The 19,700-nt window shown below is 37.4% G+C and overlaps 1 protein-coding gene across 3 annotated transcripts in view; it reads right to left on the bottom strand.

Moving 5' to 3' along the window:
• The window catches only part of TOX (thymocyte selection associated high mobility group box), a 218,109-nt gene that overhangs the window by 29,158 nt on the left and 169,251 nt on the right, over positions 1-19,700 (bottom strand). For 2 of the 3 annotated variants that reach the window (XM_068188127.1, XM_068188118.1), the window contains exons 4-5: positions 15,621-15,899; positions 8,640-8,870 (exon numbers count right to left, since the gene is read on the bottom strand). In XM_068188127.1, coding sequence (XP_068044228.1) covers positions 8,640-8,870; positions 15,621-15,899 — 510 coding nt within the window. The remainder of the gene's footprint in view (positions 1-8,639; positions 8,871-15,620; positions 15,900-19,700) is intronic. The other variant, XM_068188133.1, reaches the window with a different exon arrangement.

The following is a 19,700-nucleotide window of genomic DNA, read 5'->3' as shown; positions in this document are numbered from 1 at the left end:
TATGGAATTAAGTGATTTCCATTTTGCTTTAATTCAATTAACACGATAATTGAACATCAACTGATTGTCACTCAGGCAGCAAAGGCCCCTTCTGATTCAGCAGCATATTTGTGTCCTTACACAGTATTTATTTTTCTATATTGTCCCAGTTGTGGAAAAAAAATGAATGTTGGCAGAAAAAGATGTCATTTTGTATATGCAGGGTGGGTCAGTTTAATTTATTCTTTTTCTCTTCAGCATGTTATAGAAACCCCAAAACACCAAGACTGCATGCATTTATCTATAAATGGAACTTGCTGGCATTATTACTGTGCTTCAGACATGCAAATGCAGATAGCATAATACACAGGTCCTTATTTAATTGAACTTCCAAGGTAGCTTCAAGCTCCCTTACACTGTATAGCAAAGCATGCAAAAAGGAGTGAGTACAAACCCTACTTTGTGCTTATAAATATAGATACATTATATATAAATATAAATGCATGTAGAAATAGAAATACAAATAGAAATAAAAATAGAAATTAAATATATAATATATAATATATAATATATAATATATAATATATAATATATAATATATAATATATAATATATAATATATTAGATAATATATAATATATAATATATAATATATAATATATAATATATAATATATAATAGATAATATATAATAGATAATAGATAATAGATAATATATCATATATAATATATAATATATCATATATAATATATAATGTATAATGTATAATAGATAATATATAATAGGTAATTTATAATGTATAATAGATAATAGATAATTTGAATTAGGTCACCAGGGAAAACAAATGCCCTGGGCTCTCATAGGTTGGTATCAGCCCCCAAGCTACTGCACCAGCAAACTTTAGCTCAGGTTTCCTGGGCTGACCATGCATGTGGACCACCAGAACAACTGCAGCCTACAGCAAGGAAAAGGACTGAACTCTTCTTTTTTAACAGTGATACACATCCCTAAACTGAATGCACCAAAATTCCACTTGGAGACAGAGGGGTGACAAGTTATAGCACAACCACTCACAGATACTAGATTCACCAAATGAAAACCACAGTAGAACTTAAGCACTTTTGCTTTATTCTGCCAGATTCTGGTCATGTTTCATTTTATATATTTTAACTGCTGTTAAGTTCTTGTCTTTTTGGATCATAAATTCCTTGAGGCAGGTTTTATGTCTCCTGTGCTTTTCTATGCGTTCTATAATACGAAGTTCATTACTGATATATGTATATATATAGTTGAAATATACCTGTAATGTCTTAAGCCAGGATTTTGTTCTGGCTAGCCATTTTTTCACAATGAACGTCCTCCCAACTTGCTTGTGGAGGATTATCAACATGTCACAACACAGTAAGCAGTGGGATTACTACCCTGTCACTTGTGGCTTGCACCCTTATTGCCTGAGGGGAACAAATCTCCCTTCCCCCAGTCATCACAAGAGCTGATACAGGCATTCAAATGTCTGCAACCATATCCTCAGTTTTGACTATCAGATGATAATGGAAAATTATTGCTTGTGACTTCAGTGCCCTTTGATACTAGAGATGATACTAGACTTGGAGACAGTGAACTAAACTGACTCATAATTTTAGGAGACAAACACACTTTCAGAATTTGTGGAGAAAAACACACTTTTATAATAATTTAAGGAGATAATTTTAGGAGAAAAACACACTTTCAGAATTAGTGTTTTATGGAAGTCTGCAAAAGCTCTCTGTCTCCTAGATGACAAAGCAAATTACAAAGAACCATGCTGCTTCCCTGGCTTTGCCTAAATAGATGGTATGAGGATGACAAAGCAAGGGAAATTTTCTGTTTATCTTGTGGATATCTCCTTAGAGCTGAGACTTGCAAGCAAATTATATTTGTCTTTTTAAAATGATGTAAAAGTGTCCACATTTGTTTTGGTGGAAGTGTTCCAGGAACCCCACAAAACAGTACATGCAGAAATAGTAAATCAAAAAGCAACATGACTGATTCTGTATTCTTGGTCTCTGCAGTGTTATATCCCATGGGAGTGTCATTTTCATGGACTACAGTTACAGGAATGTCATCTGATAAAATACAGTAGGTTGCAATCCAGAATTAAATTTCACATTCAGATTGTCATTCCTGGCCCTCATAGAGAAAGCTTGTATTTTTTTCCAAGTGGGAGACATATCTCTAGTTTTAATCTCCTGATTTTGCAGCAAAGGCACCTAGAGCTGCACACACTCATCTAAAATATGGAGAAAAATATTCCCATACCAGCCTGAAAAAAAAAATCCTCAGAATTGCTTAATGGACATTGAAATATATTACCATTTCATTTTCAATCTAAGTACATACAGTAACAAAGAGACCCAGGGCTAGCTATATGGCTCAGCAGTCTGACTTTAGAGCACGGAAAAGACACTGATGACATATTAGAGGCTTAGGGGAAAAAAATTCTGTCTTTCTGGCATGAAGGGGAAAGATCACAGGCCAAATTCAGCTCTATCACAACCAACGAGACTCCTGGAGAACACTGGAAATTGCAGCCATTTGTGCCAGGCCTAAATCTGACCTTATAGTCTTGATGCTTTCAGCTTACAGGAGCAGGACTGCACACTTTATCAGAAGCACGCTGGATGAAAGTTGAGTACGAAACAAGTGACATTAAAATTAAAGTGACATGATTTATCTGGTGATTATTTCCACCTGGTGGTATTCTTTTTTTTAAAAAAACAAGGATGTAAGCCTGAATGGCAGTATAATAATTGGGCCTAAATCCAGTTTTGTATGCAAGCAACATAAAAGTCATGTTCCTATTGAAGTCAAAAAAGAAAAGCTAAAAGCTGGGAAAGAAGAATAAGTTGAAAACTAAGGCTATTTTTTATGCACATTGATACAGCAGTATTTGAAACCCAGGATCATTTTGGCCCAGTTGCTTCCAAGTACAATAAGAAAGTGGAGTTAAAGTCAACATTTCATAACTCAGGGGCCTTGTGTAATATTTCTCTAGGAGCCAAGTTTGTTGTGTGCTGGAAATGGATGTTAGAAATCCACCCGGGACATGGGGCGTCTGATGTTCCCTGTGACTTCACAGAAGGCCCCTCTGAAGTCACTGGAAGTTAAGGGGCTCGAGTCTGGCCATGTAGAAGCCAGAGCTATAGAAAAACCTGAAGATATAAATGTACTTATATGTAAATAAATAGACATGAGTTGCATCTGCGCGTAGTATGTGCCTATTATTGGCCCATTTGTGCTCCAGCTCATTAAGCCCAGATGGTTTCAGAGGAAGGGAGAAGGAGAATACACCAGGATGAGGATCAGTTGTTTTGAAATCTTGACATCCCAGTCTAGACCTTCAAAGGGTAAAGATGCAATTTCAGTATAGGAATTTGTAAAGAAAAACAGTGCATCTTCAAAACATTCCTAAGATGCAACACTGGTGAAAGCACATAGGTACAAGTAGCTGGGAGGAGAGATGTAAAGTTGCTGTCTGTTGTGCCTATTCTAGAATCCATTTTGCTTACAATTCACTTTGGCAGTGTGCACATACTGATGTGCTTTCTCTTCCTATTCTCATTTACAAAAATAAAACAAAGCTAAACCTTGTGTTGTTGTTTATCTACTAAATTGGAGGTACATTCTCATCCTCTTACAATTGTATTAGTTGTTCCTTGGAGATTGCTTCATTAGCACGGAACAAGTAAGGGTTTTAAAGGGAGAATAAGAGAAAGATAAACAAATGTCTGTGTGAGTACATCAGCATGTATAAGGGAAGAAACTGAAAATTTGTTGTAAAAATGCTACTGGCTACTTTGACCTCATGGTCTGCGCATCTTCGGAAGATGATTCGGAAGCTGTTTCAGCAGCCAGTCCCCTGAACTGTCTGACATCCTGACACCGGGCACCCCCCATGCATGGCAATGCCATGGGGACACGATGGCTCTTCCAGCCATGGGGTGGATGATCTCATTTGTCATGTCAAGGGATGGGATGCCATCACACCCTGGGAGGGAGGATCTAGGTTGCATGCTCCCAAAGGACAGGAAGAGTCAAGACTTCTTGAAACACTGATCTTGGATCCACTTTGATCTGACTTGTGGTGTCTCACATCACGACAGAAGCTGTGGAGATATGAGGTGTTGGCCAGCATTACTTGTAAATCCCCTCCTGATCTACCTGGTCATTTTAGCAGTGGATAATGTGCTGCTATGTCTAAAATATCCCTGTGGTCAAAAGAGAAACTTACAAAACACACTTTGTCATTTTTTCATGCCCAAATCACTCTGGGTTCTTTTAGAGACAAAACAAAAGCCCCTGAAAGCTTGGGGGTTATAGTGAAAATGGTAACAGCATCAAAACCACTGACACTAATGCACAGGGACTTAGTTTTACATAAGTACTGGTAACATAAAATCCAAGTTCCATCAGATATTAAGGAATAAACTGCAGCTTTTATCTAGTGGGTCTTTAAGCACCAATGAGGAGTAAATGATTTGATTTTGTGAGCTTGGAGGATTTGTCAGCTGCCTCATATGTATAATTCTGGCTCTTCATATTCCTGCTGCTTCTAATTTAGCAGGACAGGCTCATAATTGAAGCAAATTAACTATTTACACTTGCCACTTCTACCAGGGGAAGAGGACACATCAGCAGGAAAGAATGAGTGGGAAATTAAATTCTTCCCACTTGTGTCAGATCTGCCCTTATATAAACACATTAACAGTAATTTCATGAGGCGTCAACCATAGGAATAAATACTGAGGGATAAAATAATGAGGTGTTGCTATTGAGCTGAACTGTTGCAGCTAATATTACTGTGTATGAATTATGCAGCCTGAAAGAAAGCATCTGTCACAGCACTCAAACAGTCACTTCACCTGCTTCTTCTGATTGCTAAGTTTTGGGTGCCTGAGGTGAATCCCTCCTTCTCCCAGCTGTATGACCAGAGCAACATTGAAGCAAGCACACAGGAACACATACACATACACAGATATGCACACTGAGCTGTTCATAGGAGGCCAAATTAATTCCTACTGGAATTCCAGTTAAGTCACTGAAGTAACACCAGAGATTAATTTTGTTGAATGTTGAATAGACATTCAATTCCATTTTTAGAATAACAGAACATTTATTAAGGTCTTTGGCTGAAGTTTTAAAGTTACACTAATGTAAACAAGAACATTTTGTTTGTAATTTGCCACATCTATTACAGCTTTACAAGGACTCCAATTAGAAACTTAAGGTTCATTTAGTACATGCACATCTGGTACTGATTTAAAATTACTTTCCTTTTTCATCTAAGGACAGAAAATGACCTAAATAGCCTTTTTACCCAGTTTAAACCAGTGTTCTGTCTGAAAGCCAGTGACTTGACCATTTAGCATGCTGATCCCTCTTTCCTAGGGGCTGTTTATCTTCCCTTGCAGTAAAAAAGTGGCAAAGGGCAAAGATGTACATAGATAAGCTATAGAAATGGGATGCACAGAAATATAATACTAAAGAGAAAACAGTGTTTGTAATCATAAGAAAGGAACTGGAAGTCACTGAAAAAAAATATCCCAGTGCTATGGCTACAGCACTGAGGAGAATGTACCTCAACATACTACTGCTACAGCTGCCTACTGTTCACAGATTTATTAATCTGAACAATTATAGAAAGCATTTGCGTGAAAAATGAAGGGAAATGCACAGTGCCTGCTTCTGATCATGTATAATTATTGTACTCTATTCAGAATTTGAGAAGTCCATGACAAAGTCCACCATGACCACTAAATTCCCTTTAACTTCTAGATTCTGTGTAGATAGATTTGGACAAACAGAATACAGGCACACACTAGCATTGTTTGTAAATGGGCTTTTTACACATAGAAATTAATGGGAACATATGATTCAAAAATTCAAATATCTTCATATGATAAAAAAAGAGGGAGGTACACTGGTATCTGCTTTAGTCTAATAAATTGCATTATTCTCATGGCAAGAGTATCAGAGTGCAATCCATTTTAAGCATAAATCTCTCCTGCCTTCAGTAAGACACCCACCATCAGCTAGTTCATAACAGCATTTCCTTTTTTGTCATTCAAATCTTATTTTCTCAAATAACACACACAAAGCACAAAGCTTTTCAATATGCCAGGTTTTCAAAATTTGGTTGCAAAGTCTTGGACATACATATATTGCCCTTAGGTCATTATTGTACTGAGTTTCTATACTATTATTTATTCTGTGGTCAATCTTCAGGAATAAACAAGAAGAATTCTATGCATTTCAGAAAAAATGGCTCAGATCACAGGAGCAAAGAAGATTTCATTTTAGCATGAAAACATGAAGCTATTCTTCTTTCTCAATAGCTGCATTATGTTCTACTTTCTGATTCATTTATATTTACTATTTAAATAGGAAAAGAAGTTCCAATTCAGGAAACATAACTTGGAAATATATTTCTATTTAAATTCCAGAACAAGCATTAGCTTCCAAAACATAAGCCAGAAGCTTTATGATAATTGAATCCTTTCCAGCAAGTATAATTAATCAATAAAGCTGTCCTCTAATGATGTTACTGTTTCGTTATTTAACTATTTTTGAATTTCTGAAGCTTCTTCAATGCCAAATACCAAATGCTACATTAATAATTTGTATTTTTAGAGTCCAATTTTCCTACCAGAGACATAGATTTCATAGCAGTTACTAATAGTCTTGATCTGAAAAATTAGGCCTTTAAAATACAGACTATCTAGTCAGTTAAGATGTCTTGTAATAATTACTTTGTACTATTAGATCCCTAATGGAAAAAAATTCGTTTAAATTTATTGTAGAAAATAGGATTGCCAATTTGATTTTTTTAAATGGGGAGTATCTTTTATTATTTTTCTACAGTGCTAGATTAGAGAGGGCTTGGGCCTGGAATTTTAAAAATGTGCTTAATACATGATAATGAATAGGCAAAATGAGTCAAAAAGCAATGAAGATATGCTAACCCAAATTCTTTAAAGAACTGGCTTAAAAAACATAGTTGCAGCCATTTTTACATGCATGTGTCATATGAATTCCATAATGCATCATTCATCTGTGTTTCAACTTAACAACAACAGAGACAAGGAAAATAAATTTTGTACTGCTCTTACAGCATAGGACTTATTCAAATTTTGCTCTCAACCATGAATAGGAAATTGAAGTTAAGCTGGAAATTTAGGGTTTCATGCACTTTTTTTACACATTTCTACAGAAAAGCTTTACTATTTTGGTGGTAGTACTCACATGACAAGCTGGAAGGAAATGTGTATTTTACAGTCTTTTAGGTTGGTCTTTGCTGGGCATATTAAAAAAAGGGAAAAGAAAGACACAGCACAAGAAAATAATGCTAATGTGCCAAAGTGACTTTTCTGATCCCTGTTTTCAGAAAGTTACCTTTCCTCCAGCTAAATCTTCCAAATGCTGGCCTTATTCGTTGGTGGATATTAGACAACAATAGTTTTGGGGTTTTTTTTTTTTTTTTTTTTTTCAGTTATTCAGTGAGTGCCAAATCTTGATTCTTTTTACACTCGTATATTTAGCAAGGATCTAAATGTACCTACACCACCCAGTTATTAGCAAAGTAACTCTTTTTCTTTTTTTCCCAAGCCCAAATAACTTTACATACCAATAAATCATTAAAAAGTTTTCATTAATTCATAGTTTTTTAACTGTGATTTTGTAATAAGTGTATGAATGAAGGAGATTCAGTTCATTCCCAGTACTTTTTCCCTCTCTGCGCTAACATCAACCCCAGTCCAGGTCTCCTGTAGCCAATATAACTCTCACCCAGCATATCCTTTCCTTCCATATCTGTTGCCTTCTTAAAGTTCTCATTTCTTAATCAATCCCATTTTGTTGGCAGTTAGTAAAAATGCAACCAAGAAGAGCAATGGTATGCTACAGTGAGGATCCATGGTATTTGCCAGCTGTCACCCCTTCAATATGGTGAGTTTCCAGTGTTGCCCACTTTTACACAGCTTTGGCTAACTTGGAAGGATTTATGCAAAGTTTCAGGTCCAGCTCTGCTGGCCTTGTTGCAGAACCAAGGCTTTCCATGGAAGATGGAAGTAATCTTGGGAAGTGATTTCCACAGCCCACATATATGCTATAGGATGCCCCTTGCCAGCATCCACTCTAGGTCTCTTTGGGTCAACACATCACTAACTTCTCTCATAAAAACCAGGAGGTTTGGGAGCCCAGCTTCACTCCTGGAATCATGGGATCATGGAGAAAGGAAACATCTGCAAGTGGGAGCTCAGATATATGTCATCTCCCAATGCACAGATCTAAGCTTTGGCAGCAAGGTCCCCTTACACAGCAGTTTCACATACAGGCAATGACATTGTAAAATCCTAGGCCCACAGATTTCAGCATAAAACATTCCTAAATATAATCCTAAAACTTGTGCCACATCCCAAAACAAGGTAAACTCTTTTAGTGGTTTCATACAGATAAAATAAAACAATACTCTCCTTATCTCAGTCTCTTTAAATCATATTCCTGAGATGGCCCATATTCAAGTTTCATCCTGCAAAAAGCAAAAGAAGCTGCCTACAGTGCTCAGATGACCCTGATAACACTTTCCTGAAACAAAGCTCCTGAGCTACAGCACATATTGTACCTGTTTTTGTTCTTCTCCTAAGCCGTCCCACATTGAAGCTACAATTTTAGAGACTTCACCAAAAGTAGCATTGGGATTTTGGCCCTTGATGGCTGCTTGAGTGTCTCGAAAGAATAATGCATAGGCAGACACAGGCTTCTGTGGTTCATTTGGGTCCTTCTTCTTCTTCTTTTTGGGAGTTTTGGGTTTCTTTCCTATATCTGAAGCAGGTCTCTTCTCACCACCGTTGACCTGTAACAAAAAATTAAGGAAGTACTATTAAAAAAAGCCTGTTTAATTCCCTCCGACCACTGTTACAGCCTCTGTGATGCAAAAACTTTGGATTTTGACTGCAGAAATGGAATTTTTGTTGTTATCTTTGATAATCCAAATGTTGACACTATCTGCATTAGTCACATGTATAAAAATCTCTGCAAGTATTTCGGATAATGCTATTTTTTCCTTTAAATACTTTCTATTTCTCTTCCATATAATTGCTATAACCTCTGTCTGGTCATCTTTTCAGCTTTTCTAAGTTTTATTGCTAGTGGCTATAACAAGAAAATAATGAGAAAATTTAAATGAAATTAGTTTCTCTATAGCCTGAGTATCAGTTTGACAACATGAACCATCTGCAGACAGCAGGAACACTATGATTTCTACCTTTTGCTTATTCTCATCCTTCCCCAGAATGACCCCAGACTACTGTTCAAATCTATTTCTTCTGCAGCTGGTGGCACATCTTCCAGGGACTTTGAAGAATATCTGGTTGTGAACCAAGCAATTCCAGTTACAGACATTCCCCTACACACTTTCTAATTAAAGTCAGAAGAAACAAACCGTTATGAGTATAGACAGTTTAGAGCCCTTTAAAGGGTCAGTTTTGACCTATCTGGATTTGGCTGAGTAGTTTTTGTATCTGCTCATGCAAAAGCAAATGGTTTGAGGAAAGGAGTGAAAGAGAAATTATGTATGGAGGAAAGCTCACATGCCTTATTTATTCGCCACCTGAAAAAAAACCTGCACATGAGCATTTGTGCAAATACCAAAGCACCCTATTTTCCTAGTGAAGCTGGTGAAGGGTCTGGAGCTCAAACCTTGTGAGGAGAGCTGAGGAAACAGGTTGTTTAGCCTGGAGAAAAGAAGGCTCAGGAGAGATCTTATCACTCTCTACAATTGCTTGAAAGAAGGTTGTAGCCAGGTGAGTGTTGGTCTCTTGACCCAAGTTACAAGCCATAGAATGAGAAGAAATGGTCCCAAATTCCTCTTCATCCCTGGGGAAGTTTAGATTGACTATTAGGAAAAAAATTCTTCACCAAAAAGATTGTCAAGCATTGGAGCAGTCTGCCCAGGGAAGTGGTGGAGTTACTCTCCCTGGAGGCATCTAAAAGATATCTAGATGTGGGCTCCAGGGCACATGGTTTAGTGGAGAGCTTGGAAGTGTGAGGTTAACAATTGGACTCCATGATCTTAAATGTCTTTACCAACTTAAATTATTCTAGGATTCTATGACTTACAAGCACATAAAGGGACAATAACCTGATTCTTCAACACATTGGAGCTCTATGGCAAAGTAGCTTTTCTTGATATGATCATTTAATTTACTGCAACTGTAGAAATGGTGTGTGATCTTACAAGTGGGTTCAAAGGCTTTTTTCTTTTGTCGGCATGACCATAGCACTGTGCATCATAAGCTTTTTTAAGAGAAGAGAAGAGAAGATCAAGAGCATAAATAGTATGCTCTAGGCTAAGGATCTACTAGGCATGACTTCTTTCACTTCCTTCTTTTATTATTTTTTAATAACGCATATCAAGTGGCACAGGAGGATACAGGTGTTCAAATCATTGGAACTGCATGAAGAGAATGGCTGGAAATCCTCATTTTGAGAAAAATAACTCTTTAATTTTCCTATATGCCTCGATATGTGGTGTCAAACAACCCAAGTGACTACAGTGAACAATCTGAATCTCTGTGGCTTACTGAAAACAGCAACAAAGCGATGATTACAACTTGAAAATGAAGTTGCTTGTTTTTTGAGCATTATGTTACAATAGCTGCAACTTTAATACAAAGTTAATAGACATGCAGCCTACTGTCAGTATTTGAAAAGTATGGAAAAAACAAAATGGTGCTACCCTTTATTAAGTTATCCAGCTTTTTGTCTCTTGCTATTTTTTAATTCGATAGGATACACAAAACCAACAGTTAAAGTATAATTAACTAAGGCTCTAATTTGAGAGCATTAGTCTAAACTTTTCAGAAGTCCAGTGCAACTGGAACTCCATGAGCAAAAATTCTTTGAAATAATTAGTTCTATAGTTAAAATTTAACCCGTGTGATTCACTAACATTTTTCTCCTTTCAGTTTATTTTTGAACCAATGTGATTTAAAAGTTCTCTGTATGTTAGGATACCGCATTACTTCAACTACCCTCAAACTAGGTGATATACTACAGAAACTTGTGTAAATGCCTTCTGGTAAGCTGTTCTGTGAACAGCTCGAAAAACTTATTCTCCAGCCTTAATGATCAAGAGACTTCAAAAACCCACTGTTAAAAACAGAGTACTCACAGGGGAAATTCAGTTTGTCTTATATGAAAATAACAAAATAAAAAGAATACCAGAATTCCACTACTAATAACCTTGCAAATGGCTGAGATGATGGCCTACCTTATGCTCCCATCAGTCTATCAGCTTCATAGACTCCACTTCTAACCACCAAAGCAGAGACAGATGGAAAATAAAATAAAAACCATATATATTCTGCTAGGCATAGACTTTGCCTGAAAATCCCTGGAGGTGTAGTTAGCTCATGGTAATCCACCTCCTGTCATGGCTTATTGCTTAATTATGGTGATGTATTTAACTTATTTATCACAAGAAAGCAATAATCTTTCACTTTAAAAAAGTGTACATTAACCATGTTGCACATGTAATAGATCACAAGAATATCTAGTGTAGGATTTAAAACTATCAAGTAAGGCACATTGTTGATATCTAAATGTCCCTTGAGAACCTGGAAAATGTCTATAAGCATATTTAAAATAAACTGCAATAGTACCAAAGCCTTTAATGGAGCTAGGAGAGCTGTTTTATGCACACTATCTTGCAGTAATCGCTGTAGTTTAAAATAGATTTTAATCAAGCACCATCTGCATAATAGGCTGAACAGACAACACAGAATTCCACTTATAACTCCTATCATATAAAGTAAATATTGTAAAACCTCTGCCACATAAGGAGAATATGCTGCAGCAGTTCTCTAGTAATTGTGTTTCTGTTAGTTAATTCTTGCTACTTGCAGACCTCTTGCTATCTTTCCTCTAAAATACATTATTTGAATTTCTCTCATAAGTGATATGCAAATGAACATGGAAGAAGACCCTGTTATCCATCTATGAAGAAATACTTATTTACAAACCTGTAATGCTTCCAGCAGCTCAAAATTATGCTTGGCAATAATGAAGTACAAGTTTAACGATTCACCAGTGTGAATTATGGCAAGAATTACATAAATATAATATTCTAATGTTGAGGTGGTCAGAAAAAGGCATATGCTAAGTGCCCAATTTGGTTAGAATATTTTTATAGTTACTTACAACTACTAATTTTTAAGTTCTCCCTTTTTTCTGCTTCTAATGATAACCTCACATACGAGATTTCTAAGAATTAAGGAGCCTTAGTGATGTGCACCCTTTGCAGAGACAATACCCTTGATCTGAGGCTACATTTCACAGTTCCATGGTCTCAGCAATCTCTGAATGTATATCCAACCTTACAACTATGCTACAGTTGTCACTGATCTCATGGTCAAGCAACCTCAGCTCTCCTGATTTTAGAGTAATAGCATGAAGGAAAACTAAGCCCTCTATAACACAGCTCCTTTCCATTTCTTTGAGCAAGGGAATACAGGACAGTTGAAGTCTGAACAGCCTATATGAAAGAGTCTTTATGAGAATGAGTATTGCCAAATAACATTTAGCAGCTGCTGCCATTAGTTGTGTATGTTGGATAAGGCTTACAACAATTTGAATATTTATCATGGAATGAACATCCACAAAGCTCAGCACATGAACAATTACATCCGTTTGTAAAACTTAATACTGGAATTTGGAATATATATATTGAGCTGAAATGGTCATTTCCTTAATTCATAGAAATCAGTGGTTCATAGGGCAACAATTATACTTTTAGTCCAAATGTGTACACAAAGTATTTATTTTCTTACACCTTCCATCAAGCTCTTTCTATAAATTCATATAAATATGAACAGGATATTGAGACGTCTGTATGTTTTTTGTCTAGATAGAAATAGGTATCGTTTTTAGGAACCTCTCTACCAAATGTGCTATGAAAAGACCTGTAGCTTCTCCTTCACACAATTCAGTTGGTATAAACTGAGAGGTCACCTGATACTGAGGTGATTTTCCATTTGGAAGTGTACTTTGTCTTTTTGATCAATGTGGGTACACAGTCAAACATCTTGTCCCACTGATTAAATAGGGAGAATGTCACTATTTCTATTAATGACATGGTGAGTTCAGGGGGAGCTGGCTTTTACACAGTGCTCATGGTAGAAACATCTCTGCACAAAGTGAGCTCCAACAGCCACCCCATGACTGCAGCATGTGCATTCCTACCAAAGGACTGGCTAATGAGCTCTAGCCCTGATCTATTAAATAATACCACACATCTGCATGTTAGTTTAAAAATCAAAAGGAAAAATCCAAATTTTGCAAAGTTACATTCAGTTAAAAGATAGATGTTCTCACAAGAGACAGAACAGTCGGTCTATCTATTCTTGTCTCCATCCAGTGCCTTCTTTCACTTGGAAGAGGATTTCTGGAGTGAGAACTTTCCCAGGCCCCTCCAAAGCAACTCTCATAAAATGTAATACTGTTGTATCTGGGGAGAAAGATCTCCACAGCCAACTGGTTTATTTTGAGTATTCTTATCCACTCACCGGCAGCTTCCAGGAAAGCAATGTGACAAAAAGATACACAGTAGAGAGCTTTAAATCTTGAAATACAACAAGAAAACTCCTCAGGCTGATTATTCAACCCTCTTTTACAGAGGGAACTACAGAACCATTGCATGGGATCAGGTGTGCCAGCCCATGGCCTGTTTCCATTGGTGGCCAGCCTCAGGTGTTTTCACGAAGCCCTAAGAAATCCCACAGAAGACACGTATAGCATTTTCTGCTCTCCATCAAGCTTACTGCTTAAACCATACTTGATGGAGAAGACTTTAAGCCCTCTGTCAATATTAACCAAATCTAATATCCTTTTAAACTTTTATCTTAGCAGTGAAATTATAAATATAATTTTAAGGTAATATATCTACTTTAGCATACTGGATTTAATTTGGTGTCATGCATTGTGCAATTTGTCATTTTTTCTGCTTAGACTGAGCACGAAAGAATTTTAAAGAGAGTTTTCCAAAATAACATCCTTGTTAAAAGTTGAACACTCTATAAGCTGGTTTTCACAAAGAAAATACCAATTTCACTTAGTCTGCAGTGCTTTGTATTTCTCTATTAAAAACATTAACTTCAGATAACTACTGCTTGCTTCAAACTACAACCCTACACTTTTGTTAGCACAAAGTGTTACAGTGAAAAAGTATGTGGAAAATATAGGTTAAATAACTGAAATACTTGATAGAAGTAGAAAGGAAATCCAAATTATTTGAATGGATAATTTCTCCAGAAGTTTAGAGCATTTTGCACACTGCCAGAAATGTAAAAATATTAGCAATGCAACAGGAGTAGCAAATCAATTATTCTGAAAAAGTAAAGGCTGCCTGGACTTATTTTTACATAGCTGTATTCTAAAGTCTCCCTCAGTAAGGAAGTGCTCATTTAAAATGTATGAATTATTCAGTAATTTTTAAAACCTAAAGTTTGTGAAATCAGGGGAATATCCTGAAATAAAACTTTTGAATCTGAATTTATTTAAAATGTAGTAAAACATATGTCTCCAATTACATGATTATTTTATAGCTTGAGGCATGAAAAACAATGTAATGTTAAAACAAATCAGACTCACATTTCTTGACTGGATTATACCTTCTCAGTGACTCACAATATGTTTTCTTCACATTCTCTCTCCCCACCATTCATGTCTGTGGTACACACTGCACTGCATGTGGCACACACTGCACTGCAGGAGTGCTCTAACAGGACTGCTTTTTTCTACTGACCACAAAACAGAGCTAAGGAGGTTCCCAGTTTCAACATGCTATACTCCTGGTTTAAGGGATGACTTAGAACAAAGTCCCAGTCTTCCAATGTCTCAGCTTTTCTGTCTGCAAAATGAAGATAATAGACTTGTGTATTTCTGGGAGGTTTTCAGGATCTTGGGAGATTTGGGAGGTTTTGCTTGCAAAACCTGCTATGTAGATTGACATTTATCCTTTAAAGAAATTTATTATGTAAATTTCTCTTATCACTTCATTCCTGCACTGACATGAAAATGAAGCTTAAACATGTCATGATGAAGTGTCAGCACCTCTCAAAAGTATGAATGCATACAGGGTCTTCCAGATTTTCAAGGTAAGGTTTTTAAAGTTCATAGGATCTTTCTGTTCTGGTTGCTATGATGTTCTGTTTGCTCATCCTGTGACCAAGTAGCAAAGACTAGCATATTGCACAGACTGTTCATACTTTTTATAGGAGTAACTTGATCTTTAACTGGGAACAAACATCCCTGCTATGCAAGCGAGAAAACTCAACCCTTATATTAAAGTCCTAAAGGAATGACTATCCTTTCAGTATTCAACAGTATTCCAGTTTGCTCTCACAAAGAGGAATGATGCAATTTACTCAAGCTGCCTGAAGAATTGTCTGGATATTGTAAATTCTGTATTCATAACTCTTTATTCACTTCAGTGAACCACCAATCATGTATAAAGTATCACCTTAATAACTGTGGCCATATCATTCATTTAGCAGGTCCTACAAATATCCACCATTCACATCGTAATCCTAGCATCTAAGCCTACCTTAGAGCTATCTTCTCCTTCATCTTCATGGACTGAACTGGATGGTGAAGGAGTTGCAGATTTGCTTCCAGGTGGAGAGGGCGAGTTGTGAGGAACACTGTTTCCACCCATATTCAAACCAAGCTGTGCACTGAGCTGGGACTGGTTAATAGTAGTCAGCTGCCCGTGCTGCATCATTCCTGGCTGCCTAATATCTGCAGGTTGAACCCTTGGCCTCATGGTTGCCATCTGAGGATGGGAACTATACTGGGCTCCTTCTGTATTCCGTAAATCTTGCATCTACAAGAGGAAAAAAACTGTATTAAGTATATCACTAATAAAGTGTTCTGTTCCTTTAGACCTCGGTTGGCCTGATTGGCTATGTAAGGCTTAAAGGAAATGGCAAGAACTTAAATAAACATGTAAATACTGAAAATAAACATAGTAAGGATATGATTGACATTTGCATAACACTGACTGTTATAAAGAATTCAGGCTCTAGCCTCAGCCCTTGGAAATAGAAAAAAAAAGCAATGAAAGCTCATTTTTTTCATGGGGGGAACAAAAGGGCACTGCTTTCTGTAACTGTGTGTAGAGTATTTCTGAAATGCTAACCAACAGGGACAGCTTTGCACTCTGAAGTTCAGACCTAGACCAGAACATGAACATCCTCAAAATTCAAGATAATTTCCAGATCCTGTTTTTTTAACTTAGGATTTTGGTGGTTTTGAGTTGCAATTTGGGAGCTGCAGGGAATTTTCAGAGTCTGAATATCTAGTATTAGGTCCAAATCTATTTTACCTGGTGCTGCCCAATGAGAAACTGGACTTTTCAGGATTCAGACCATTGACAAGAAGGATGCATTGATAGACTGATTAAATGATTTCTGAGTCGATTTTCTGCTAAGACATATATGAATGGAAAGCTCAGAAATCGCAGGATTGACAAATGAATCCATTGTGCTATGTGGGTCACTGCTTCTTAGCATTAACGAGACATATCTATTTGAATGCAAGCAACAGATTCAGCCTCTGCAAGGATAAGAATTAAAAGCACTGGAGGATGAAGCTCCTTTCTTGTCCAGAGGTCAAATGCACCATACACACAGACCTCAGCAGATTGCCTGTAACCTCTTTTCAGTATACTCATACAGAAACACGACAAATAGCAAAGAGTATCAGAGAGAAGCTCAGATTTAAGCTAAGATGTTCTGTGGGTGATTTAAAATGGAAGTATCAATTCACAGCTGAAATGAAATAGATATGGTTGTCTTTCTGTGCATCAGAAAAACATGTGTGTATGTATAAAGTAGAATCTGACAGAAGCTACCATTGTGTAAGTTCCATTATGACAAGGACATGTGTTAGTGGTTCAATATATTAAGATAGCCACATTTATTCTACTGACAGTCTTTGTCAGACATGTCATCTGAATTGTCTAAAGATCACTCTATTTTATTTTTTTTTAATCTTTTTATAGCTCATGACTTCTATAACCTATCTCTTGCTCATATACACACTCCCACATATCACAGCAATCTGTAAGATACCTTTCAACCTTTCAACCAGTAACGCATAGGAAAAAGTAGATAATCCCATAACTTCACCTTTTCCCTTATTATTTACAGTGTAAAAATGTATCAATTTTTGGGAGATATTTTATGAGCTTGGGGATTGATTTTCATAAAGGTGACTGGTTGGCAGTAAATCAAGTTAATAATACCATTAGTTATGGCATACTTACCACTTTACATGTACTTATGTCTCTGAAAGGCATTTGAATTGGCTTCTGACAATGTGACATCACAATTGTACCTGTATTTATGTTATTTTAGAAATTAATAGCTTTTGGTAAGAAAGAGTTATCGATACAAACTTGTTTTCCAAGTTCATTTAACGACTACTAAAGCACCAGAGGAGATGAGCACAGAGACCGCAGTGGATGAAATCAATTGAAGGCTGAAATTTGAATCCTGGTAGACATTTATATTTTTAAATTACTACTGATTTCTTGGTCCCTTCCCTCCAGTATCAGCTCCCTCCTTGCCAAGCATATTAGCCTTGAAAGCTATCATTATCTGTGCCTCCAGCAGACAACTGGTATCAAAACAGTTGTGCCCATGAAGCTGTAACTGCTGCTCAGACACTTTGCTCTGGATCCAGCTGTTAATCTGGGCAGCAGCTGGGGAAAGTGGAACAGCACTGGAGGGTCTCCAGGTCCTCTTGGCCAGCATGGGGCAAACAGTAAGGGGATGGGAACCCACAGAGTCCCTCATGTGTGGGACACAGGGAGGCAAAACCCTCCCCAAAGCCCTCCCTTCAGCCTGTCTGCAGCACTCAGAGCGGGTGTGTCCCCTCCCCCAGCACCCTTCACCCTGCAGGGGCTGAGCCCTCAGGTTTCAGGGGACAGCATATTGTAGTGCAGAATAAACCCTTCTAGGAAAGGCTGGGAAGGCTTGACTGCTTTTTAGGAAGAGTAGGCATCCTAATGATTTAATGAACTCTAGAAATGCAGCAACCACTACATGAAACTCCTAACTCTTATTTTGAATGAAGTTCAAAATTATCTATCTTTAAAAGCAGAGCAGGGGCAAACATTTAAATTACTTTCCCCCAAATAAAATATGATACAATTGCTTTAACTGATGCACAGGAAGCTCTACCTGAATATGTAGAAGAACTTTTTTATTGTGTGAGGGAGTGGGTGACTGTGCACTAGAACAGATTGCCCAGAGAGGTTGTGGAGTCTCTCTCATTGGAGATACTCAAGAACCAACTGAATGGAATCCTGTGCCATGTGCTCTGGGATGACCCTGCCATAGCAGGAAGCTTGGACCAGATGACCCACTGTGGTCCCTTCCAACCTGAACCATTCTGTGATTCTCTGATTCTGCTATTATTCAAAAAGATCTCTCCTTTAAGAGCTTCAAATATCAGATAGATAATACAGAACATTCTGTGTTTGTCTTCTTTAAACAACATATATTTTTAAACAGTCTGCGATACAATTTTAGCTCCAGTACTGAACATAGGCTGTGTTTTCAGATAATATAACAACAACTGAACAGTACCGAATGTGTCCCCATACAAAATACATGTGTTTGTATATTTGCAGGAGAATCCTTCACTAGGGAAATTCTGAGGACTGCAAATGAAATGGTGGAGTAAAAAAATGCCAGTATTTTTCTTTTCACGTGAATTCAGCTTCTCTCCTGAATTTTAAAATCAGATGAATTTCAGGCTAGCTTCAGAAAACCAGGTGTAAGCAGCAAATAAGCTTGTTTAACAGAACATTTTCTCTTTCAGATGCTAAGCCAGAAACCCCCACCTAAGGGACCTGCCTGCAGAGGACAAGCCAGTCTAAGTCCATCTCACAGAGCTGTGGCACCCAGGATCCACAGACATGATTTACATCTGCTGACAAGGCTTCTGGCTCACCTCTTTACCATGCACTGCAGAGCCTGCTTTCTCCCATCCTGCCTCTACCTGCTGAAAAACTGGGATTGTATAAGAAAATGGAGACTGCTCATGCCTCCCGTAAGAATGGGCAACTAATCACATAAATGTAAAAAGTTGTGAGATCACACTGTGGAAAACATGAATTTTTATGTTCCTAAAGGAAGAACAAAACCAGGAACTGTTCCACCTCCTCTGTAGGTTCAAGAACACACTCAGCCACGAAAATTACACACTCGGGTCACTGCTGTGGCATAATGGCATGTCTCTGTCACAGATGCTGTGACAACCTCATCTCTGCAGAAGAGTAACACTAATCAGACACACACTCTGTCAAAATGTATGACCAATTTCTTCCAAACTACTTCAAAATCTGAAACCTCATATTCCTAGCTCCTCCAGATGGAGTTTTACAAAGCCCACCGCTGTGTGGCTGTGCTGGAGCCATACTCAGTATGCAGAGGCAATATTGCAAACACATTCCTGCCGAATGCAAAGCTGAACCGAAATCCTGACGGATGGCAAAATGCCAAATGAAAGAACAAAGTTAAAGAGTTTTGAGTATTACAGAGGATAAGGACAATCTTAAACTGACATCTTCAACGGTCTCTGTGATGAGGTAATAATGATAATACCTGGCACTTTA

Source organism: Anomalospiza imberbis, chromosome 1, assembly GCF_031753505.1.
Source record: "Anomalospiza imberbis isolate Cuckoo-Finch-1a 21T00152 chromosome 1, ASM3175350v1, whole genome shotgun sequence".
Taxonomy (NCBI): domain Eukaryota; kingdom Metazoa; phylum Chordata; class Aves; order Passeriformes; family Viduidae; genus Anomalospiza; species Anomalospiza imberbis.
Note: the sequence above shows the minus strand (reverse complement) of the source record. Positions and strands in the feature narration are given on the sequence as shown.